This window comes from Lepidochelys olivacea (genome assembly GCF_965140295.1).
Source record: "Lepidochelys olivacea isolate rLepOli2 genome assembly, chromosome: 19".
Lineage (NCBI taxonomy): Eukaryota > Metazoa > Chordata > Testudines > Cheloniidae > Lepidochelys > Lepidochelys olivacea.
The window spans coordinates 2,603,044-2,627,408 of NC_140429.1; the positions used below are offsets into that span (position 1 = coordinate 2,603,044).

At 54.4% G+C, this 24,365-nt stretch overlaps 1 protein-coding gene across 1 annotated transcript; it reads left to right on the forward strand.

The window, feature by feature from the left end:
- The first annotated feature begins 1,125 nt into the window (after positions 1-1,125).
- CSF3R (colony stimulating factor 3 receptor) lies at positions 1,126-22,792 on the forward strand. The gene is made up of 16 exons (XM_084652459.1): positions 1,126-1,253; positions 3,136-3,273; positions 4,452-4,751; positions 5,359-5,482; positions 5,771-5,958; positions 7,382-7,536; positions 9,276-9,429; positions 10,453-10,535; positions 10,882-11,095; positions 11,982-12,173; positions 13,195-13,296; positions 13,861-14,007; positions 16,936-17,076; positions 18,103-18,193; positions 18,835-18,916; positions 19,598-22,792. The coding sequence occupies exons 2-16, from the start codon at positions 3,207-3,209 to the stop codon at positions 20,129-20,131; spliced, it is 2,574 nt and encodes an 857-aa protein (XP_084508585.1). The 5' UTR covers positions 1,126-1,253; positions 3,136-3,206; the 3' UTR covers positions 20,132-22,792.
- Positions 22,793-24,365: the final 1,573 nt, after the last annotated feature.

The window sequence follows — 24,365 nt, forward strand, 5'->3', positions numbered from 1 at the left end:
TCTTGATTTCCACTTCAGTGGCACTTGGACTGTGCGCCCCACATCATCCTGGGGTGAGTCAAACCCATCAGCGTGTTCTCCTGAGCCCCTGGGGCTTTTGGAACGGAGCTGGCTGAGCACATGCTATGCTGGGGGGAGATATGTCCTCAAATCCACAGGGACTTTGCTGAGGTGGGTCTCCCCTTTTCTCGGCAGCCTTTGCTAGGGCCCACCGGCTCATCACCTTGGTGCAGGAAACTCTGGGTGTTTAGAAAACACTAGCTGAGCTTAGCGGGCGGGTGCTGAGTGGACTCGGTGGCCTCTGATACACAGGAGGTCAGACCAGGTCCCTTCTGCCCTTAAACTCTATGGCTCTGTGACTTGGAGGACCCTGTGTCCCAGCACACGGCCACTCCACCAGCTCTTACTGGATTATCCTGGATTCAGGCCTTCCCCATTCAGTCTCTGCTGGGAAGGACCCAGGAGCAGACCCCAGGGAGGATGAGGAGGGCGGGCAAGGGCAGCACTCACAGTAGAGACCCTGGAGGGTTATTCTCCGGCGTGGGGTGAGGGGACAGCTGTCACGAAGAGCTGTGGAAGGGCCTGGCCATGGGACCAAAGGTGGAGACTGGGGGATGGCAGGGCTCTCCCCGATGTGCCACTGGCTGGGCAAAACCCTGGAGAACATGCCGCAGATGAGCAGGGTGGTTCTGAGCTCTCAGCATGCTGCCTTGAATGGTGCACTGGGCTGTACAAACAAGGGCACTTAAAGCGCACATCCAGCCCCTCCCAAAGGCTGCACTCTGCTCCAGGGCCCCTTGGATGCTGTATTCCTCCTGCCAGCCTCTCAGAGGCCAGGCTGGCCTGGCTGGCTCTGGCAGGTCACAGCAAACTAGAGTATTATTGCCCCATCCCGGCCGCTCATGGACTCCCTTTGAAGCTCAGTGGGCGGGGGGAGGATGAGCAGGGAGCCCTTTCCCCAGCCACTCGCTGCGTGTGATGTGCTCCTTCCTTCCTGCCATAAAGCCAGGCAGATACAGCCTGCGGGGAAGCATTTTGCAATCACCTTTTCTGAAAGTCAGAGCAATTAACGGCACTGGTTGGTGGGTTTCTTTTTTTTTTTGTTGTTTTTTTTTTTCTTTCTTTTTTGAGGAACTAACGGTGAAAGCAACATGTTAGAGAAGAGCTGGAACACTCTGCTCTCCTGGGAGCCAGGGGCCGGTCCTGCGAGGGAGTAGCGAGCCGGCGCGTGCAGCACGAGGCGTTGAGATGAGGTAAGGGATGGAGCTCATGCTGGCTGGGTGCCGACTCAAACTTGGGTTGTACAGAACGTCCGATGGGATCCCACTGCTCTGGCTCGGCTCCATCCTTGGCCAAAGCTACTCGGGGTGGATCGTCCCACTTTTAACAGGTGGTGAACGATGCATTCTTGTGAATCTGGGGGTCCCGGCATTCAGCGCCATCCTGCTGCTGCAGCTCAGAATCATTCAGCGGCTATTCAAAGTTTGCACGGTGCTTTGGAGCTGAGAAGTGTTATCCTGGCTCGTTTCCCCGTAGCAGGGGTGGAGAGATGGAATAACCTGTTCTCACACATCACCAAGCACCATGAGCCACAGATCCAGGCTATCATACCATTGACCCCACCCACCGAGGGGATCCTTTTGTGGGACTCAGTGGAGCAGCCGGATATCCAGCCCCAATCGTGGTGGGAATTGGCAGCAAGGAGCAGGTGAGGGAGTCAGAACCTAGGAACCAGCAGTCCGGGGTTCAGGAGCAGAGGGAGGGGTGAGGATGGGGGAGCAGGGGCGGGCTGGGAAGAAGAACATGAAAATAGTTTAGAGGATGTACAGACTGCAGAGGAGGGGGAGGCAAGATCCCAGTGGCCTGCAGATGTGGCCTGTCAAGTAGGGAAGCATTTCCTCATTCATTCCTTTCGTGAGTCTATAAATAACCCCAGCCTCAAGCCACCTTTCATGTTTCTTAAACCCACCCATTGGATGGCATGGGAGGTGAAACCACCCTGGCACTGTGGCATGCCACATCTGGACACGAATACAGCCGTCCCTTCTCTGCAGGAGCCGAGGGACCTGCCTGCCTTGTGTGTGGCTGAGTGGAGCTCTGAGCTGGCTGCTGGGGTCGCGCTGGTGGCCGAAGGTCATGCTAGCCTCTCCCCACGCATGGGGCTGGTATACTGCCAGGGTGCTTTCCCATTCTCTGTGCTCTTTGCCAGCCCGGGCAGCACCGGGGCTCTAGGGGGGGGGAGGTTTGGTTGTACAGGCTACAAGCTCCTTGGAGCAGCAGGGGCAGTCTCTTACTAAGGGGGTGCCTACCCAGCAGCTGGGAGCAAGTTCCCAGCCTGGATGGAGACTCGTGCTTGCGGGGCCAAGCTAGCATGTTACGAACAGCAGGGTGGGTGTTGTGGCTCTGGCCATCTGAGCTCAGACCTGAGGGGGGCAAGTCTCTGCCTGAGCCAAGAGGCAATCGCTCACCCTGGGCATCGCCGCACCCCCAGCCACTCAAGTTACTTTATTTCCCAGGCTGGAGGGGGCTGGAGGGGCTGTGTGAATGTGTTTCTGACCCAGAGAGGTGGCCTGAAAATGGGCAGTGACAGGCTGCAGGCACACAAGCCTTGAGTCCTATGAGCCTCTTCGTCCCAAATGTAGTCAATGGGAACAGCTGGAGGGGCGTGGAACACGCTCACTTCTGTATGTACCACGGGCGAGCACTGAAAGGACCCGTCACATGCCACCACCATCTGTAACACGGGTCAGCACCAAGAGCATTTGTGCTTGGCTCTGCTCTCCCAGGATGTGAACGGTGTGGAAACGCTTTGATGCAATCAACCAAATGTCTCAGACCAAGGAGGAAATTCACAGCCTCAGGGTGCCGATGCAAAATGAAATTTGCTTTGTGAAATACAAATGTAGTGTATATGTCAGATGCCCAGTTAGCGTGTGTGTCTGTGTGAGATAGATAGATAGATAGATAGATAGATAGATAGATAGATAGATAGATAGATAGATAGGGGGTGCATTGGGGTAGATAGACGGATGGATGAATGAACCCAGTACATTTTGCCTGCTATGTAACTCAGAAAGTCTCTGATGTAGGATTGTACCAGGCCAGGTTAATCTGAACACATTCCCATCTCCACAGCCATCATCCCGGGCCTGTAAAGGGGGCTCATTCTGTGAATTCCAGGTGATGCCAAAGCCCAGGATCAGATCATGGCCACACACTGGAACTCTGGGATGCTGCTGGGATGCTCCACACTCTTCCTTCTGCTCCTGGGAGGTGAGTTTCAAAGGGACGTGGTTCCCAGCAAGGAACTGGGAAATTCCTGACTCCGTACAGATGCACTTGACATCAATTCTGTGGCCAGTATGGAATGAGTTTGCTAGTGTCCATATCCCAGACTCGGCGCTGACTGACAGTGGCGGCAGGGGGCTGTGTTGGGGACTAGCCTGATGGAGAGGTGGCTAATCCAGGTCAGGCTGGAGAAGAGTGGTGGGACGGTCCCCCTGCCCTGGCGGTACTGGACCCTGGATCTGTAGATAAGTGGAGAATTTCCCAGCCCAGTGCCATTCGCCAGCCACAAGTGAAAATGATAGATCAATGTCTCAGGGCTTTGAAAGGGAAGAGCCCCACTGAAGTGACCGTGGACCGAGCACAAGAGCCCAAAAGCAAACGAAGGCCCCACTCCTAACATGTGACCCTCTAGGACAGACCCCTGAGCCTGGGCCCCAATCCCAGACCCCGCGGCGTCCCAGTCCTCCGAGCCAACGCTGGAGTTGCTGGAGTCCCGGCGCTGGTACCCTTCACACTCTAACAAAAGGCACTGTCCACATGTCTGGCCCTTTGATTGTTCCTTTGCCATTTCAGACTCCAACATGGCCCCTTTGGTGCTAAGCTCTTGCTGTGCAATGTGATAGCTCCTTAAAATCTCCATTTGGGAAAGAAAAATTCAACCTTAATGGCAGCAAATTTAAAGCTGACAAAAGCAAACACTGTTTTGCACCATTAGCCTATGGAACTCCCTGCCACAAGGTCTCCTTGAGACTGGGAGTTTAGCAGGATCCAAAGCAAGGCTTGGACATTTATCTAGCTAACACCACCATCCAGATTTGCTATAGAAAGGGTTAAAATTCATAGAACTTTGGAAAGGGTATAAAGTCTCCTCCTTCAGGGCATCAGCCAACCAACGGGCCTGGGGGAAACCTCTCCCTGGGGCAGGTTATCCCAGAACTGCAGGGTTTTGGCACCACTCACCCCATGCTGCAGATGAGGCGAGATACTGGGCGAGATGGAGCCCAGGTTTCTAAACATGGGGCTGGCTTTCAGGAAAAAAGAGTAACACACTCAGGCTGCAAGAAGGATTTCCTGGCGTGCCGGTGAAGGAGCAGGCCAGAGGGGCAGCCTCTTCTGCCCCAACGCCCTGTCACCCTGATGTGCTGTTCTCTCTCACTCTCCAGGAGCCCGAGCCTGTGGCTGGGTAACAGTGGACTCACCCACCACTCTCTTGGGATCTACAGTCACGGCCTCTTGCACCATCCAGAGCAACCGCTGCAGTGGTTTGGAAGGGGAGGAAATCCAGATCACATGGAGACTCGACAGCATGTCCATGTCAGGGAGCCAGCACAAGAGCGCAGAAGGAACAGAAGTTTCCAATCTCACCATCAGCCATTTCAACCGAACCAGGGCCAAGCTGTGGTGTTACGTGGTGTGGAACGGCACCCCACAGCGGATAGGCATGGCGGAGATCCACGCAGGCTGTAAGTCATGGTCTCCTCTGGCCTCGACTCAAAGGGCCATGTTTTCCTGCATGTGCAAATAGCACATCCCCGTCCTCTTGATATTTGCACCAGCATCCCTTTCCTTGCACCAAAACCCCTGTGTTTGCACATGCAAATTGGGTTAAACTGAACTCCCAGTGGGGGCAGGTAATTAGGGGCCACTACCTCATTTGCAGGCACGGTCACTCAGACTGCCGTCGGCCATGTCTCCAAGAGGCTGGCTGGATCTGGTGCTGAATACCATCTCACTTCTTTCTTGCTTTGGCCAGGGAGAGATGGGGTGGGGGTTATCATTTCCTGGTGTGTGGGGGAGGGGAGGTCCGTTTGAGGTCATGTGCAGGTTGGCAAGATATGGCAGTGTGGGGAGGGAGAAGCTTGTGCTTGCTGCCTGGCTCGGGGTTCCAGGGCTTCAGGCATAGGTATCCTCTATACATGTTACAGGAGAGTTCTACAATTGTAGGTAGGTGAATAGTTAACAGACACAGGACCAGTCAATGCTGCTCAAGGACACGCAGCTTAACTGCCCAGACCTGGGAGGTCCACTCAGTGCATCTCAGATCCTTTCTCCCCATTGCTTTCTGCCTAGATCCACCAGCAAAGCCTGACAATCTAACCTGTATGATGAACCTCACTGAGAACAGCCTGACGTGCCGATGGGACCCCGGGCTGGACGGACACCTCCCAGCCAAAGTGGCTCTGAGAAGCTCCAAGTAAGTGTTGAGCCGCAGCCGCATGCATGGCCTCCAATCCATCAGCAGGGCCATGGTCAGGCCTGTTTGCCCATTGCACACCACGCATGGAGAGCCCTAGAAATTATAGGGGAAAGGGGCCCGTTTGGGTCCCCTCCTTCCCTTTGCAACCAGCAGCAGCTGGGTGTGACCGCTGAGTGCAAGTTGAGAGGAAGGTGAGGCTGGTAGCTCGGGCGGATGGGTCTCCAGTGAGAACACACAGAATGTTCGTGGGGACCTACAGACTGACCCTGTCTCGTTGCACTGCAGGAGCAGAGGCCAGTGTGAAGTTTCCCAGGAGGCGATCCCAGACTGTATCCCACAAGCCGGCCAGAACTACTGCACCATTCCCCGCAGGTTTCTCCAGCTGTACCAGAAAATGGACATCTGGGTGTCCGTCCAGAATGCCCTGGGCACAGCTGAGTCTGAGCATCTGTGTATCGACCCCACGGATGTAGGTGTGTAGCGGAGCTGGGGGCTTCCTTTGTAGCCACCTAAATCAGAGTTTGGACAAAAGAACTGAGAGAGAGAGAGAGAGAGAGAGAGGGAAAGTTAGTTCTGTTAGACCAAGTCCCATTAAAACACTTCAGATTCTTAGCTCACACTTTATTTTAAGGTTCCATTTATAAATGGTTTACGAAGGGTTAATAAAGGATTACTAGCTGTTCTAAGCTGGTTACAGATGTGAGTAGGATGTGTTATCGGTGGTTACAAGCATCTCAGCACAAAATGTTATAGATGGTTATAAGCAACCTGTTGACTGACTGGTCCCGCTAACAGGTGGTTAGCCATTGCTTGAGCTGTGTGCAGCTCGAACATTTGGCCCTTCCACCAGCAGCGGCTGATCCAGTCAAAGATATTAGCTCACCCGCCTTGTCTCGCTCATGTATTGAAACATCAGCGAGTCATTTGTTAACCCTTTGGAAACTACTGATCAATGGAACCTTCGTGTCAAATACGATGTATCCTTATTACTATCATTTTGCTGTTTAAGGTCCTGATTCGAAGCCCATCAAAATCAGGGAGAGTCTTTCCATTGACTGGGCAGGCCCTAAGTGCTCATTTCTGCCGGTGAAATCCTGACCCTGTTGAAGCCACTGGCAAAACTCTGGCATAGTGTATCAGTACCTGGGATTTCTGTTACCAGAGTCCCTAGGTGTTGGGGGGAGGTTACTAAGTAGGAGTTAACTCCCAACATCCTGGCCAAATTACAGTGCAGTCGTTATAACTTGCTCACTGCACCCCCCCTCCAGGTGGTTTTGACTGATGCAGGATGATGTTTCTCTCCGCAGCACAGAGCCCTTCTGCTAAACAGCTGCTTCATGTCAGCCCAACATTACAGCACGAGATGGGGTAATTCCTCTCCAGGGTGGGGAGGGGGATAAGTGCATTGGGAGGTTTCAGGAGGAAAGACACAACAGGAATGCCAAAGCAACGATTAATTAATGAGTTATTGTCAATTATTAATAATAATACATTTCCCTCAGTCTCTGATTGGCCCCTTTTCCCCTACTGCAATTATGGATCAATCTCCCCGTAATGCCCTGAGACTCATGCGTGGGAGATTGTTTCATTTCATTTGCATGTTGAATCCAACTCCTTGACAGATTATTTCTATTTCCCTTGGTCTTTTCATGCTGCATTCTTTTAACCATTTATTTTTCTTACTCACCTCGCCGGGGCTTAAAGCCAGAGCCAAGATTAAGACAAACCCTAAATCAGATCAGATAGATGGCTGGGAACCCCCGTGTGAACCCCAGGGTCTGGGGCTCCCACTGACTGCAGGAGAAGGTGTGCCGGCAAACGATGAGTGGGGTCGAGCCCGGGCTGTGGTTTGTGCTTTTCCCCATCTCGCTAGCTACCTATCTTGATTCCCTGTAGCCAAACTGGATCCCCCTGTCCTAAAGAGCATCCAGTCAGTCCCTTTCCAGACTGACTGCATCTCCGTGGCCTGGGAAGGGGCTCCCACCAGCTCCCACATAGAGCAGCAGTGTGAGCTCCGCTACAGGACCCATGAGGACCCTGGATGGACTCTGGTGAGTGACTGGCTGCGGGCGAGGGGGGCTGGCTGGGGCATTGCTCCATGGGGCTGTGTTCCTTTGGAGGAAGTCTGGTCCAGTGGCCAGGACTCCTGGGATCTGTTCCTGCCTCTGTTTCCATGGGGCGACTGAGAGCCCCCCATTTTCCCCATCTGTAAACTGGGAGATTCCAGCTGCTCTTCCGGCAGGGTCCTGAGGGGAGAGAAGTGAGCCATTGGCTTCTTTCTCCTGTTTGGAAGGAGGGAAGGAAACCTCTCCTGTCCCCCTCAAGCCCCCACTCCTAAAATGCAGTGTCTGCTCTTCAGTTGTACCCATTCAGCTCCCTGCCACTCAGGGATAGTCCAGAGACTTATTCTGCACTTCCAGTACCTTCTTTTGACCCTCCGCCCCCTCCCCTCGTCACTGGGTTTGCCACACACCCTGTGCCCACTGCTGATGGGGCACAGAAGAGAGGCAGCCTGCTGGGCACTGACGGCTAGATTTCCCAAGAACTCAGGGCTGGATCTCCAAATGTGCAGCGCCCCCTTCACCCCCCCCCCCCCGCCTCCCATCACCACCACCATCGGAGACAAATTTCCCACCCTCAGGAGCTCCCATTGTGACACTGGTCAGATTTTCCAGAGCTCACGCCCAGCCCCCTGGGCTCTTTGGGCAATCGGGCCACTTGCTTAGATGCCAGAAAGGGAGTAGAGCACTTGGAAATCTGGGGTGACGAGGCTTTCTGAACACTTCAGCCTACGGCATGCGGGGGGCAGACACCAGCCACGGGGGCCAAGATTCTCCAAAAGTGGCTAGTGATTTGGGGGCCTGGATTTTCAGAAAGTGCTGAGCAGCCACCCTCTGAGACTCAGGCCCCTTTAAGGCGTCTCCGATTGGTGGCTCCAAATCAATAGCCACTTTTGCGCCCATTGGGGATCTGGCTCATTGACCCCAGGGGAGCGAGGCTGAGCACCTGCCCCACCAAGCAAAGACCAGAGCAGAGCGATCCAGGCCAGACAGCTTGGAATTCCACCCTCTCGGAGCCACTAACAATCACGTCTTCGTCTGTGCTTCTCCAGCCCCATCAATGCATCTCCTGCCGCCAGCCCGTTTCCGCGCCAGTCCCTGGCAACCTGCGACACAGATTCCCTTTGGAGATGTCCCTCTAGTTTGAAGCAGCACCATTCCCTTGTTTAGATCACAAGTTTCCTGGGCTGATTCTCCCCTCCCTTAAGTGTAACACCCCCCCACCCCGCCCGAAAGGCATGGGGTTCCCCTGGGGAGTGCGCGGAGCCAGGCCCCTGGAGCCTGGCCCTGGCCTTTAAGAGCGGGGCTCTCTGGGAGCACACAAGAACTGATTCCCCCCGGGTCTGAAGGCTGCGCTGGCCGCAGTGGACTTTGCCCATCAGATCCCACACTCTGTGTGTGACTCTTCTTTTCGGACCCGTCTCCAGTGGGCTGTGCAGCTTTGTCCACAGAGGGGTGAAAAAGCTTTGCTGGGAAGGAGCAAGAGAGAAGCGGGGCTGGCTTCCCCCGGGCCCAGTCCCTCACGCGCTCAGTTACATCCACAAAAGGCTGCCACAGCAGAACGGGTTGTCAGGGGCTACCCCAGGTAGCTCTTCACGCCCACTTCGGTCTCCTTTGCCCGGGTGTGAACGACGCGCAGGGCACAAGCCGGGGGAGGGTCGGGGGAGGGTCGGGGCCACATGGGGTTGCCTCTGACAGCTGCCAAAAACGTTGCTTTACTTTGCAACCAGGTCCCCGACATTGTCAGCCCCAACCTGAAGACCCATCACTGCGGCTTCCTCTTTGGGACGGATTATCGCTTCCAGATGCGCTGCAGGAGGGTCACAGCGATGGGCTACTGGAGTGACTGGAGCCCGGAGTGGAATTTCATCACCCACGAGAAAGGTGGGTCCTGACGGGGGACCAGCCGCACCACAGGGTCAGACTGACTCAGGCCCAGGGACCCAGGGAGTCCTTCCCATGCCAGGGCTGTTGGGAGGCCCCGGTGTGAAACAAACACGACAGAGAGCCATCCTCACTGCTGCCCCATACCCACCCCAGCAGCCTCAGCCGAGAGACCACGGACCGAGCCCTAGGGCTGGGACCCCACAGCGTCCCCAGTGCTGGTGCGTTGTGATCCCACAGCGCACCTGGGGCTGTGGCTTTGCCGAGTGACCGGGGCAGGGTGGAAGGACACGGTGACACACGCAGAGCTTGGTGATGGGGCACTGAGGAGGGCAAAGGAAGAGGCCCAGGGGCGCCTGGGGTCCGACCCCTGCTTATTGGCGTTTGCAGTGGGTCTCTAAGGCGCCCCATGCTGGGAGCAGTGCCCATTTACTGCCCCTGGCATGTGGGTCAGGCCAGTTTCACTCTCGCACGTGGCCTGGCTTCTGCTCTGGGGCAGGTGTTGTTCCGGATGATTATTTGCTGGGCGATGGGCCAGCTCGGTGCACAACGAGGAGACAAGGGCTCTGCCCGAAGGTGCCCACGGTCTAAGGGCTGCTCTGCACACATGTTTGGTCCCTGTAAAGCAATGTCCCTTAGGGGTGTGATCTTTTACCCATCTGTTTATACCTGTGGGTGCAGTTATAGTGGGCTAAGGGGGCCTTGTCCTGGTACAGCTATTCCTCTTCTCCTATACGGAGAAACTAACCTGGCATCGGGCACCTTTATACCAAGAGACCCACCCACACGGGGACGGTACCAATGTAACTGCCCTGGCAGAGGTCCGGTATAGCTTGTGACCGTAGACCAGGCCTAGGAATGGGGCTTGCAGCTGTCGAAGGTGCAAGACTGAGTTTTAGTGACGTTCCGATCCACTGAGACCAGCACATCTGTGTTGGGTCTGTCACGTGTACCAGTAAAGGGCAGCTGGGAAGAACGGGTGAAAGAAACCCCCACTCCTCCCTCTCTTCTTGCGTGCCCAAGCTCCTGCAGGGAAGCTGGACGTTTGGTGGAAGATGACTCCCGTGGACTCTGGGAAGAGAGCAGAGGTTCACCTGCTGTGGAAGGTAAGGCTGGACATGACCCTAGCAGCAGAATGCACACGTGGCTCGTTGTACGATGGCCCCTATTATTACCCATGGCTTGTCTGTGGGGGAAGAGACAGGTGAGCCCTTTATCATGGGACACACTGAGACTGCCCCAGCCCCTGTCGCTGTCCTGGGCTCCCCATTGCTAGGACAGTCTGCCCCACCCTTTTCTCCCCTGCCCAATTGTTGCTGTAGGACCCGTCCCCCTAAGAGCTAAGCACCAAACACAGTAAATCAGCCCTGCATGGTGCTCTCCACAACGGGTTCTGGTTGCAGGCCGGGGGCCCCACACTAACCCAACCGCGGTTCTACCCACTCTGTGCAGGCTCTGAAGAGGAACGAGATGAATGGCAGGATCCTGGGGTACTGGGTCTCCCTGAATCCCAGACGGAGGAATGTGGAGCTAACAGCTGTCTGCAACACGACAGAGACTCAGTGCAATTTCTCTGTGCTGGCTGGGGTCAGGAGAGTTTATCTCGCAGCCTATAACTCAGCGGGCGAGTCTGCAGCAACAGAAGTTATCTTCCTTGAGAAGAAAGGTAGGGGCTCGCTAGACATCCTTGCAGTCTGTTCAAAGCAGCATGTCTCTGAAACCCTGAAAGCACCTTCAGGTGGGCTCCGCTCTGCAGAAACCCTTTGATTTCTCAGCTCCGCTGCACGTGGGCCAGGAGCCCCCCCTGTCACTCCTTTGTCTGGCTCCAAGAAGTTGGACTGTCTGTATTTGGTCACGGCCCCAGTAATAAGTAGAGGCACTTGCCTGTCGGAGTGTGATCTCTGGGCTCCTCCGTGATCCCGCAGACACGCAGTGACCCCGAGATGGGCACCCCGGTGCACTTCCTGGGCTGCAGAGCATTGCAGGGGAGCTGGGGATGAAACCCGGCAGACACCATGCTGGCCTCAGGCGCATGTTGTAAAGGCTGTTGAGAGTGATTAGCCGGAGGGCCAGCTCCTCAGCTGGTGTGAATCAGCTGGAGCCAACGGAGTGACACCAGTTTACACCAGCAGAGGAGCCAGCCTGTAATCTCAGAACCATCCTTTTGAATGACAAGAGAGCAACTAATGGCCAGGCCTGTGCCCTGAGCAAGGGCAGAGTGCGAGACCCCAGACCAGGCAGTGAGTCCTGACATTCCCATGGCTGCTTGGCAAGAGAAGACGCTTCCCTGGCTCGCAGACTCACAGGCCCCATGCCCTCTCCTCTACCCCAGGCAGCTGCAGAGGGTCCGTGGCATCCTCTGGGTTTTCTGACTCCACGGTGAGCTCAAAGAACAGCAGCACAGGTTCTGATGCCCTCCCCGCCGCCCCCCCCATCCCTGCCCACCCCCGTCCCCCCCATATCCCACACACAGCTTCTCTCACCCCTCCTGCCTCCTGGGGCTGCGGCTGTGACTGTTTGTGCCTGATTGCGCCCTCCCACACTGTTCGCAGGTCAGCCCCTGGCCGGGATCCACACTTCCCCCTGCGATGAGCACAGCCTCTGGGTGCACTGGGAGGCCCCCAGAGCCACAGCCACTGGGTACATACTGGAGTGGCGCCAGGCATCCTTGCCGGGGCCAGCCGGCCGCAGCGTGAGCTGGCAGGTGGAGTGGAACAGGAGTGCTACCAAGGCACTAATCCGAGGTAGGGCGCTAAGGGGCAGGGTTTGGGCAGAAGCCTCGGGCGTGGGAGGGCAGCAAAGGTGGGTTCCTGGCCTTTCGCCCCTTCGATTCACTGGTCTAAGGTCTATCCGCAGCACATGGAACCTTAGAGGCTGGACACCTGCCAGGAGGGGATCTGCTGGCCCGGGCTTACAGGGGGCAGCCTGGTTGTGTCTTCTGACTCCCCATGTTTCTGAGCTGCCCCTCGATTTTACAGGTCTCTGCCCTGTATCCATCCACCGAACCCCCCGTCTCTGCTCTGTATCCATCCTGCAACACGCCCCCGTCTCTGCTCTGTATCCATCCACCGAACCCCCCATCTCTGCTCTGTATCCATCCGCCGAAGCCCCTGTCTCCGCTCTGTATCAATCCTGCAACACACCTCCACCCTGTCTCTGCTCTGTATCCATCCACCGAACCCCCCATCTCTGCTCTGTATCCATCCGCCGAAGCCCCTGTCTCCGCTCTGTATCAATCCTGCAACACACCTCCACCCTGTCTCTGCTCTGTATCCATCCACCGAACCCCCCATCTCTGCTCTGTATCCATCCGCCGAAGCCCCTGTCTCCGCTCTGTATCAATCCTGCAACACACCTCCACCCTGTCTCTGCTCTGTATCCATCCACCGACCCCCCTGTCTCTGCTCTGTATCCATCCACCGACCCCCACGTCTCTGCCCTGTATCCATCCACCGACCCCCCTTTTTTGCTCTGTATCCATCCTGCAACCCCCCTTCAGTTACCATGTACCTTCCAAGGTTTGTTTTCATTCCCATAATGTCAATGCTATGCCATTTAACCCCTTGGATGCTGCCTCATGTACCAGGTACATGATGGGAAGTAAACATTTGATGCATCAGCCAACCCGTGGTGTCTGATTGAATGGAGATGCAAGGTATGCTGGCAGTGCAGAGGGCACCCTCCCTGCTTCTGAAGATTGAGTAAAGGGCTCTCAGTGCTTGTAGCCGTGCTGGTTTAATCACCTCCTCTTGTTTTCTCTTCCAGAAAATATTGAACCTTTCCAGCTATACAATATCTCCGTGTACCCCCTGTACGCGGACGCGGTGGGGCTGCCCCTGCACACAACAGCCTATTCAAAAGAGAAGGGTATGTGTTTCTATAGCATCTCCCATCCTGAATGACCCCAAACTGCTTCACAAACTAAGTCCAGGCAGCATGACTGAAATGCAGCCATCTCTGGGGTGGAGGGTGGCAGCCCAACAGCACACATGAATGGGGGTGCTGAAAGACCAGCCCAGGGCAGCGGGCCAAACCCCTGCTCTTATGAAAAGTGTCTCCTGGCTCCGTGGAATTTGGCAGATCAGAGGATTAACTGCAGAATGATCTTCTGCAAGAGATCACCGTGCAAGAACCACAAGACAACCAGACTTCTTGGGTGAGGTGCTCAGCTGGGGCAAATCAGTGTAATCCCACTGACATACTGCACCGGCATACACCAGCTGGGGATCTGGCCCCCTGCTTACAGGGCATTCAGGTGAAGAGGTGTGTGGGTCCTGAGCTCCCCGACCTCCAAGCAGTCAGATTTCTCACAAATACCTGCTCTTATCTAGGCCTCTTTGCCCTCCGGCCCATATTGGGGACCCTATAGGAATCTGCACCACAGTGCCCTGGGCTGCTTTTTGTACCTTTCATGTTCTTCTCCCACTTCAGCTCCATCGTGTGCCCCTAAATTCCACCTAAAGAGCATCAGCAAGTCCCACGCCGAGCTCAGCTGGGACCCAGTCCCCATTGAGATGCAGAACGGCTTCATCACGAACTACACCATCTTCTGGACCAGCACCACCAGGGATGAGCTCCGTAAGTCCTGCCTGCCTCACTGCCACCCTTGCACTCGTCGACCTGCCCAGTGCTTTGTAGCACTGTATTTCCCATGGGCTGGAGGGATAGTAATCCAAACGTGATCCCCTGCACAAGGGCCTGTCAGCAGCAAGGAAGCTCCCACCATGCAACATGCTTAAGGGCAGGAGCAGGGATGGGTGTGGGCCTCATTACAAATGTGGCCTTGTCTGACACCTCTTGCGAGGAACTCATGATGAGATAGATGGGGGTGTGTCTGGGACACATTGTGTCTGATGGCTGGGCTAGATGGGCCTGGGGCATATTAGAATTGGTCTCCTTGTGATAGTCCTTTAAAACAAAACCCTCTGAAATATGGAATTAATGGGAACAGCAGCAGGGGAAGGGGCAGAGAGGGGGCTATTTCTGCAGTGCGCTAAAACGCAAGGTACATTTTAGTCCTAGAGATTGCTAAGAGTTCGCTTGTTCCAGGCATGCAGGTTGTTTCTTTTTCAACCCCAAGCGACTGGGCGCAATGCAGGAATCCCTGCGGGAGGGGCTCTGACCCAGGCTATGCAGGAGTCAGATTAGAGTGTTATAATGTCCTGTCTCTTGTGGCTTTAAAAATCTATGGGGCCAGATCCTCAGCTGGTGTAAATCAGTGTCACCCCACTGACTTCTCAGGATGTGGCCCTGTGAACCTATATCTGTCTGTCTAAGGTATTATACAGCTTCCATCATCACAGTGTCTGAGTACCTCCCTGTCTCTAATGGATCTATCCTCCCAACCCTCCTGTGAAACAGAGACCTGCTCTTATGCCCATTTGGGCAGGTGGGGATCTGAGACTCAGAGACAGGTTTGTACAGGTATTTAGGCACCTAAAATGCAGATGAGGTACAGTGGGATTTTCAGAGGCACCTAGGTGCTGAACTCCTGTTGATTTCAATGAGGGCTGGCAGCCTAAGTGCTTTTGCATCCAAGAGTTTTAAAAGAGCTGGCTGAGGAGCTTGCTGAACCATTATTGTTGTTTTTCAATAAGTCTTGGAACACTAGGAAAGTTCCAGAAGACTGAATGAAAGCTAATGTTGTGCCAATTTTTAAACAGGACGACCTGCGTAATTATAGGCCTGTCAGCTGACATCGATCCCAGGCAAGATAATGTAGGGCCTGATGCAGGACTTGTTTAATAAAGAATTAAAGATGGGAGATATAATTAATACAAATCAACATGGGCTTATGGAAAACAGATCCTGTCAAAGTAACTTCCTATCTTTTTTTGCTGAGATTACAAGTTTGATTGATAAGGTTAATAGGTAGTGTTGATGTACTAGACCTAGACTGCTGGAGGGCTCTTGCCTTCGTATCACATGCTATTTTGATTAAAAAACTTGAAAGATATAAAATTATCATGGCAGACATTCAGGGGTTAAAAACTGGCTAACTGATAGGTCTCAACATGTAACTGTAAATGGGGAATCATCCCTGAGCAGCTGTGTCTCCATTGGGTCTTACAGGAATTGGTTCTTGGGCCTATGCTATTTAACATTTTTATCAATGATCTGGAAGAAAACATAAAATCGTCACTGATAGTTTGCAGATGACACAAAAATTGTAAATAATAAAGAGGACAGGTCACTGCTTCTGAGCGACCTGGGTCACTTGGGAAACCGGCTGCAAGCAAACACTATGGTTTTAATGTGGCTCAATGTAAATGTATGTGTCTAGGAACACCGAATGCAGGCCCTACTTTCAGAATGGGGCTCTATCCTGGGAAGCCATGATTCTGAAAAAGATTTGGGGGTCAGGGTGGATAATTTGCTGAACATGTGACCATGTGGCCAAAAGGGCTAATGCAACCCTGGGATGCATAAATGAGAATCTCAGGGAGGAACAGAGAGGTTATTTTACCTCTGTATTTGGCCCTGGTGCAACTGTTGTGTTACTAGTGTGCCCAGTTCTGGTGCCCACAATTCAAGCAAGATGTTGATATACTGGAGAGGGTTCAGAAAAGAGCCACGAGAATGATTAGAAAACCTGCCTCCTAGTGACAGACTCAAGGAGCTCCATCTATTTAGCTTAACAACGAGAAGGCTAAGGGGAACTTGATTGCAGTTTATAAATATCTGCGTGGAAACAAATATTTAATTATGGGCTCTTCAGTCTAGCAGAGAAAGATCTAACATAATCCAATGGCTGGAAGTAGAGCCTAGACAAATTCAGACATGGAAATAAGGTATACATTTTTAACAGTGAGTGTAATTAGCCATTACAACAATTTAGCGAGGGGCCTGGTGGATTCTCCATCACTGGCAATTTTTAAATCAAGATGGGCTGTTTTTCTAACAGATCTGTCCTAGGAATTACTGTGGGGCAGGTCTCTGGCCTGTCTTGTACAGGGGGTCAGACTAGATGATCACAGTGGTCCCTTCTGGCCTTGGAATCTGTGAATCTATAAACATCCCACTAGGCGCCTACCTGCATCCTATGGTGCCCAAATCCCTTTGCAAATCTGGCAGGAGAGGCTGAATGACCTATGCGTGGTCACACAAGCCATCGGTGGCAGAGCAGTGAATTGATCCCAGCTCTCCTGAGTCCCAGGCCAGTGCCCATCCTTCCTCTAGGTGTGTGAATGTCGGGGGCTGTACTATAGGTCTGGGAAGTGGGGGGAGGTTTCAGGGGGTCACACTGTTGTGGGGTCAGGGTTTTATTTTCTCTTCTCCCTCATCACCGTCCCCTCTCCCCTTCCCCATTGTTGTCCTGTCTTTTGTTGAGGAGATGGGGGCTCGATTCCAGTCAGACCCACTGGTGCAGGTGACCACGGCCCCAGCGCCGGGCTCTGGATTTAGCTCCTGGAGATGATGCCGGGACTAGGAGCGGGTCCGTAAGGGGTGTGAGCGCGCGGCGGGATTGGGAGCTCAGGGTCACTAAGAGCTGTACCTGCTTCCTAGGTGCCGTTGTGAACTCCTCCTTCACCACCTTCACCCTCAGGGGCCTGCTGCCTTCGACGATGTACAAAGTGCACATGATGGCGTCCACAGCAGCCGGCAGCACCAACAGCACGGCTCTGACGCTGGTGACCCCGGCGCTGGGTAAGGCCGTGGGCTGGGACCCCACGGCGTGTGGGGTGGGCCCAAAGCGGTGATCAGAGGCGCTATGTGGCCCATGTGGCAGCGGTGGGGGAGGAGATAGCCCTGGGACCACACCCCTCACACTCACACTCACACTGACCGGCACACACGTGCACACAGACCGGCATGTGCACACACACGCACACACAAACACACACACACACACCCATGAACTCTAGGGACAGATGGATCCCAAGTTGCATGTGAACTTGGCCCAGCCCTAGGTGGCAGGGGAGCACATGGGGGTTGCTGAGGCGACTGGGACTAATTCCTGGGTCCACTCCAGCTGCTTAGCACAAAGCACCCCAGGATCATAAGAACATGAGAGCGGCCATACTGGGTCAGATCAAAGGCCCATCTCGCCCAGTATCCTGTCTTCCGACAGTGGCCAATGCCAGGTGCCCCAGAGGGAACGAACAGAACAGGGAACCACCAAGTGATCCATCCCCTGTCATCCATTCCCAGCTTCTGGCAAACAGAAGCTACGGACACCATCCCTGCCCATCCTGGCTAATAGCCACTGATGGACCTGTCCTCCATGAACTTAGCTAGTTCTTTTTTGAACCCTGTTATAGTCTTGGCCTTCACAACATCCTCTGGCAAGGAGTTCCAAAGATTGACTGTGTGTTGTGTGAAGAAATACTTCCTTGTGTTTGTTTTAAATTTGCTGCCTATTAATTTAATTTAGTGACCCCTAGTTCTTGTGTTATGAGGAGTAAATAACACTTCCTTTATTTACTCTCTCCACACCAGTTATGACTGTATAGACCTCTATCATATCCCCTTAATTGTCCCTTTTCCAAGCTGAAAAGTCCCAGTCTTATTCATCGCTCTTCATATGGCAGCCGTTCCAGATCCCGAATCATTTTTGTTGCCCAACCCCCACCTGCCTCGGGGGGATACTCCGGTCACGCCATGCCACCCACCTGACCCCCTTATGCACAGGGCTGAGCTTTTCATACAACCCAGATCCTATCTCTTTTCCAGACGAGAAAGAAATCCAGTATCTCCTCCTGTTCTTTGGCCTCTTGTGTGTCTTGCTCATAGTATTAATCGTCTGCTTCCAGAAGAATCGGAGGTGAGTGCCCATGGATCAGCAGCCCTCTATGGGCTTGGCAGCGCGTTATTAGCCACTTAGCCTCCCGCATTGCAGCTGTGACCTGTGCGGCCCTTCTGTGCGACACACGGGCACCGACCTCTGTCCAGACAATGAAGGGGGCTGGAGTCAAAGGGCTGGGCAGACATTTCCTCCCTCTTCGGCTCAGGGACACTCACAAGTATGGGAGCTTTGTGCTTTTCACACCAGGCCAGATCCCACGCTGAGGTGAATCAGTGGAGCTCCATGGGGTGTGGACTCAACCCCAGAGGAGCGATGTCCTCTTCACTGACGGCAGGTATCTGAACAGAGGCAGAGGTAGGCTCAGACAGGTGCAGTGAAGGACTGTGCACTGCCTCCAGTTATTATTTATATTGTGATATGACAGACGCAGAGCCTCTGCTCGGTGTTGTACAAACACAGCCCCAAGCTCTGGATTTCATCCTGCCAGCTGAGTCTCTGCCAATCTCCCCAAGAACCCAAGCCCTGGATTTCATCCTGCCAGCTGAGTCTCTGCCAATCCCCCCCAAGAACCCAAGCCCTGACAGACCGATCGGCCAGCCGCCCTGTCATTAAGCATCCCCTCGGCCTCTCATTGAGCTTCTTTGTTATGTGACCAACAGAGTGAAGAATCAGTTCTGGCCCAGCGTCCCGGACCCAGCTAACAGCAGCCTAGGCAAGTGGGTGCCGGCCGATCTACAGCAGGTAAGAAAGGGTCCGGCAGGTGTCAGTCCTCCCCCATCACTGCTGACTCCAGAGCACAATATTGAGTCACCCCTCACCAGCTGAGCACCTGGCTGGGAGACTGTACAGTGCCCTGGTGAGAAGGCCAGACACAACTGCGATGGGCAGGGATTAAGCACCAGAGTAGAAAAGAATAGAAACTAGCAGCTGGATCAGCAGCAGCCAGCCTAGCAAAGCTCCTTCAGATCGGCCGGTAGGGCCTGGTAGCAGGATCAGCCCTGCTGGGCAGCCAGGTCTAGCAAACAGCTCAACTGGCAAAGCGTGGGGCCTGATCCTGCAAAATGCCGAACACTGACTTACCCAGCGCCCTGCAGGATTAGGCCCCGTGGTGAGATTGCAGCCAGGCCCCAAAGCAACATGGGAAGGAGCGCCGCTTCTGGGTGCTGCAGTGGGGCTGAGAACACAGAGCCTGGCGGGAGAGGGGCAGGACGGGGGTTGGGGGGTCAGAGGGGCTTGCGCAGCAGATGGGCTGGGGTGAGCAGGCGGTGCAGAGAGTGTCCCCCCTCAGGGGTACTGAGAAGGGGCGATAGGGGAGGCGGTAGCAGTCAGGAGAGGGCTGTGCCCTGCAGTGGGGCTGGTGGGGCCAAAGCTACGCACCTCACTATCGGTCGGGCCTTCCCTGAGCAAACGCCTGTTTCCCAGGAGACTCTCCAGACAGCCAGCGCGAGGGAGCCTGGCCTGGTGACCATTTCTGACATCACAGTGCTCGAAAAAGGAGCCGAGAAGAAGGCACCGCTCTGGGGGAAGAAGGACCCCGTCCCAGCAGCTGCTGGCAGCTTCCCGGATCTCCCCAAATCCTACATCCACCCCAGCAGCTCCAGCCTGCCGAGTGGCAGCCGAGCTCCCGGAGAGGCGAGGCCGGGCTCCTACGTCAACGGTGCTGGGGCCGTCCAGTACGCCAAGATAGTTGCAGACGGCTACAGGGGCCAGCAGCAGCACGTCCCATCTCCCCTCTACATCCGCTCCGACTCCACTCAGCCCCTGTTGAGCGAGTCGACGCCCAGCCCCAAGCTTTATGAGAACCTGTGGTTCCATGGGGCCCCGCAGACCGGGCTGCACTGCCAGAGTTCCCAGGGGGACGCAGCCTTCCTGGAGGAGCCGCTGATCGACTTCCCCCTGCTGCAGGGCCTGAAAATCAATGGGGCCGAGGACCTGCATGACTTCCAGAGATTCTAGCGCCTTGCGGAGGCCTGGAGAATGGGCAGCTCAAACAGACATGCGGCTCTCCTGGCCAGCCCCTGCCCTTCCCAAAACCTCCATGGAGTAGGCACCGAGCTGCTGTTTGCATTTGCACCACATACTCTCAAGGCAGTGCCTGGAGCCTTGGGGAGGCGAAGGGCTGGCCAGCTGCCTGGGGATGGTGCATCCCACCGCCCTGCAGGAAATCGGAGTCTGGCTCCCTGGCTGGCAGGGGTGGAAGCTCACATCCTGATCCTGCTCAGGGAAGCAAGGAGCTGGGTGCTGTCTGCTCTGCTCTTCTGGACTTCAGCGAGGACAGTGTACTCTGCAGCCCACAGAATCAGGCCCTAAGTACCTTCCCTGAAAGCTCCTCTAGTCTCTTTCTCCCCAGGCCGGCAAGGCTGGGAATACTGAAGAGAGCCCTACGGAGGGAGAGAGCAACCCAGGCAGCCCCGCTGGCCGACACTCAGGGCAGTGCTGACTTACTAAAGGAGCTGCAGCCATCTGCAGCTGGGGGAAGGTGGCTATGATGCAGAGAGGAAGGACGGCGGATCCCTGAAAACAAAACATCAGCTGCGTGCAGGGTCCATGCAGAGGCTGCAGGCTCTGGAGTCCAGACTTGCTCTGCAGCTGTCTCCTTTCTGCAGCTACTGTCCCCTGTGATGCCCTGGTGGGGAGGGAGCCCCGCAGACTTGGCTAAAGACTTTATAAAGCTCCCTATCTTCTAAGGAAATGTCAATGAACAGTCTTCTAAGCTCATTATCCGGCTACCTGGGGTTCTCTGGCAAGGACCAAGCCACGGATCTACGTGGCCCTCACGGAGATGGGTAGCTGAGAAACTTCACTGCACTTTCTAAACCCCAAGTTAATGTTATGCTATTTATTTGCTTCTCTATATGCTCACTTGTTACCCTGGGGACATTTGCAAAGAGTCAGCGCAGCAAGAGCTATCTGAGGCCAGGGGACGGGTACTAAGCTGCTGAGCTGTTTACTGCTAGGTCACCAGTTCAAACCTAACCTAGGTCCATAGTGACCAAAAGTCGGGACCTTTCATGGGTCTTTAGGGGTTGGCGTATGAAATGAACTGGGTGTCCAAGTGGGACCATGTTACCAAAAGGGATAATGAACTCACCGGTCAGCCTGTGAGGTGGGACGTCCAGCCAAGGGCGTGGGGTGCTGTGAGGAACGTGTGCCCTGCCACTGCTCAGGCTGTGCACTGGGGGGCAGGATGATCCCACGTTTAGAGCGCTAGCCTACGATGGGGTCGACCTGGGCTAGGTTCCCTTCCTCACTCCTATGTGACCTTGGGCATGTCGCAAAGGGTGTGTTTACTCTGCAGTGTAAACCCGGGGCTGTGGGACCTGGGCTTGTGGACTCGATGGTTCCAAGCCCTCACTTGAGCATCTACACTGCATTGCACACCTGGGTTTACAGTTGCCGGCCCCAGGTCTCACAGCCGTTCTAATGGGTCCATACCGCACTACGCAGCCCTTCTGACTCCGATCTGTGGCTTGGCCTGCAGCCACGCTGCAAAACAACAAGGCTCGGACCTGACACTCAGCGGGACTCGGTCTCTGACTCACCCCCCCAGCAGGACCCAGGTCCTGAGCGCTTGCTGACCCCCAAGTCAGACTGATTTGTGTGTGGACCGAAGCGGGGCTTGGGCTCAAACCTGAGTCAGAGCCCATGCTGTGTGTGCAATGTAGACATACCCTTCGTCTCTCTAGGCCTTGGCTCCCTATCTGAAAGCACCATCCGGCCTCCTGGTGTGTCATTGGGATAAATGCCTAAGGGATTGTGAGGTGCTCAAATACCACAGCTTTACAGGGAGGCAGTACCATAGATGGCAAGTAAATTAAGGCATTGAGTCTCCCAGCCTGCCAGCCCAGCATGGAACCGCCACTAGCCTGTTTACTTTTTGAAACAGTATTTTTTAATCGATTGGGCTGGCTTCGGAGATGGAGCGTAGCGATTTTCCGTAGCTTTGGAAGGAGTAGGCTGGGCACGGGATGCTGCAGCGGAAGCTGCACTGCAGCAAACCCACCCCCAGCTCACCCTGAGAAGCCCAGAGATGAAATGCAGCTTCTTAAGGCTTGTTCAAAACTCCCCCAGTGTTGGGGTTTGGGCAGTGATTCGAGTAGACCCTTCTTTACACTCAACCAGTTTGCTCATCCTGACTGTCAGCTCAGGAAGTTATTGGTCTGCTCGCATCACAGCAGCATTAGCTGCTGTCAAGCATTAATATAGCCAGTCGCGATCCCTGCTCACCCTGCGAGGCAATGGTTTCTCAAGCTGCACCTGACCTCCGCTCATTAGCCATAGGGTTATTTCCTTTCAGGATTTTCAATCGAGCCATTTGGCAGGCGGGCTGTGCTTCAGTTCTCTCGGTTGCTCTCAGTATTGCACTGGATGGGACTGTTGGGTGGTGGTCCAGGCTGCCAATAAAACGGTTATTATGTGGCAGTGGGGACTGGCGATGCTTCGCAGGTAAAGTGTTGTACAGCCATGTAACCATTCCAAACCTGTATGTGTTGCCCCAGCAGCCACTCCGACTCCGGCTCTGTGTGTCGTATACAATTCGTAGGGAAGGTTTCCCTTTCGGGTTTTGTTTTTTTTTTATGTTACCTTGGTTTGTTTCCTTTGAACACGTCATTGTAACGTTCTGAAATCCAGTGTTTGCCAGCTGTGTGTATTTGTTTCTGTGATGCTGCAATGGTTCTGTCACCTCTTGCTCTCCTCTCACGGGCAGATTGGCAGGGGGTGGGGGGGGGCTTCTGTTCCCTCTAGCTCTACTGCAGGAGTGACATATCCACCCATCCTATCATTGCTGTTATTACTCTCCAAGCCAGGCCTGAACTAGCTGCTGGAAAGGGTAGGGGGGCAACATAGTATGGACCTGATCTCCTGAGGTGCTGAGAGCCCCCAAACCCAGCTGAAGTCAATGAGAGCTGAGGGTGCTCAGCACTTCTGGAAATCAGGCCCTAGGTGACGTTCAAAGTCCAGCGCTCCTGCAAAAGGCTGGTTTTCTTGAAGGGACACTAGAGGCAAGCAAGCCAGGCCCCGGCATGTTCACACTGTGCCGGCCAGCAGCAGTTCTGTGCTGGAGCAGGCAGATCACAGCTCGAAGTTCAAAGCACTTTATGTCATCACTAAGAGTCTGAGAAGCGACGCTGCACCGAGTGTGAACGGGGACTGTCAGCCACAGACACCTGACTTTGAAAATCATTCTTATTAAGACACTTGCAAAGCAAGGGGAGAAAAGAGATTTGCTGGCTGGGCTATCTGTTTCTCTGCTCCATGTGCCATCAGTTACCCCGTGCAATGTGAGTGTGAAACACCATCAAATCAGAATAGTAACAATTCATTCCCACTGTGCACTGGGGTAAATGGCTGCACAAGACACAGGGCAGCAGGAAATCAACCTTGTATTTGCTTCTGTGAAACTTACATTAGGAAACCTACAACCAGCCAAAACCCACCTGGCTCAGCTTCCGTTATCGACTCCACTCTCCCAGCTTTGCGTAACCTGGGGCGTTTAAAACGTTTGGTGTTGAAACTAAGTGACACTCACATTTCAATGTGAACTTTGGCTGCTCTTCTCTAAGTTTTACTTTGAGAGTTTGGCGTTGTTCAGACCATGAGCCTCGAAGCAAAACTGGCAAGGGTGACACAGGGAGGGTGCATGGAGCACCCAGGAGGACATGCAAGTAGTTGCCAGCCATGCTGAGGTGGTCTTCATCCTGCGAGAACAGGTGTAGTAATCGTCTGGTAACGGCGCTGAAGCTCGGAACCCTGAATTCTTACCTGCTGCAAAGGCCACCATGATGCAATCCTTAGCCATGATGCAATCCTTATTTGATTGCCAGGGTTTACATGCCATCCTATTTGAAGGCTTCCCCAGCTCACAGGCCCTGGGATGGGCCAGTTCCAATTCAAGCCAACTCCACAGCAACTGAGCATCAGTACAATCTGGCGGCTCTTCAGCAGCCCCCTGGGGAACTGAATGGGGGGAGGGTCTCACTTCCGTTCCCAGAGGCATTTCCCTCTTGTTTGCAGTCACAGTAGCAAGGCTGAGGACTGAATGAGGCAAGGAACCTGCACCTCCTGCTCGCCCTCAGAGGTGAACCCATCAGTGCACTGACGTAGGCTGGAGATAAAATATGGGGGAATCTGCTACTGCCCATCCCATCCCATCCAATCCCTGTTTGGGCACCTCTCCTGTGTGGGGCTC

Coding starts and splice junctions, on each gene's coding strand:
- CSF3R (XM_084652459.1), top strand. CDS start 3,207: ATGGCCACACACTGGAACTCTGGGATGCTGCTGGGATGCTCCACACTC. Junction 5,959..7,381: donor TATCGACCCCACGGATGTAG/GTGTGTAGCGGA, acceptor GATTCCCTGTAG/CCAAACTGGATCCCCCTGTC. Junction 13,297..13,860: donor AGCCTATTCAAAAGAGAAGG/GTATGTGTTTCT, acceptor CTCCCACTTCAG/CTCCATCGTGTGCCCCTAAA.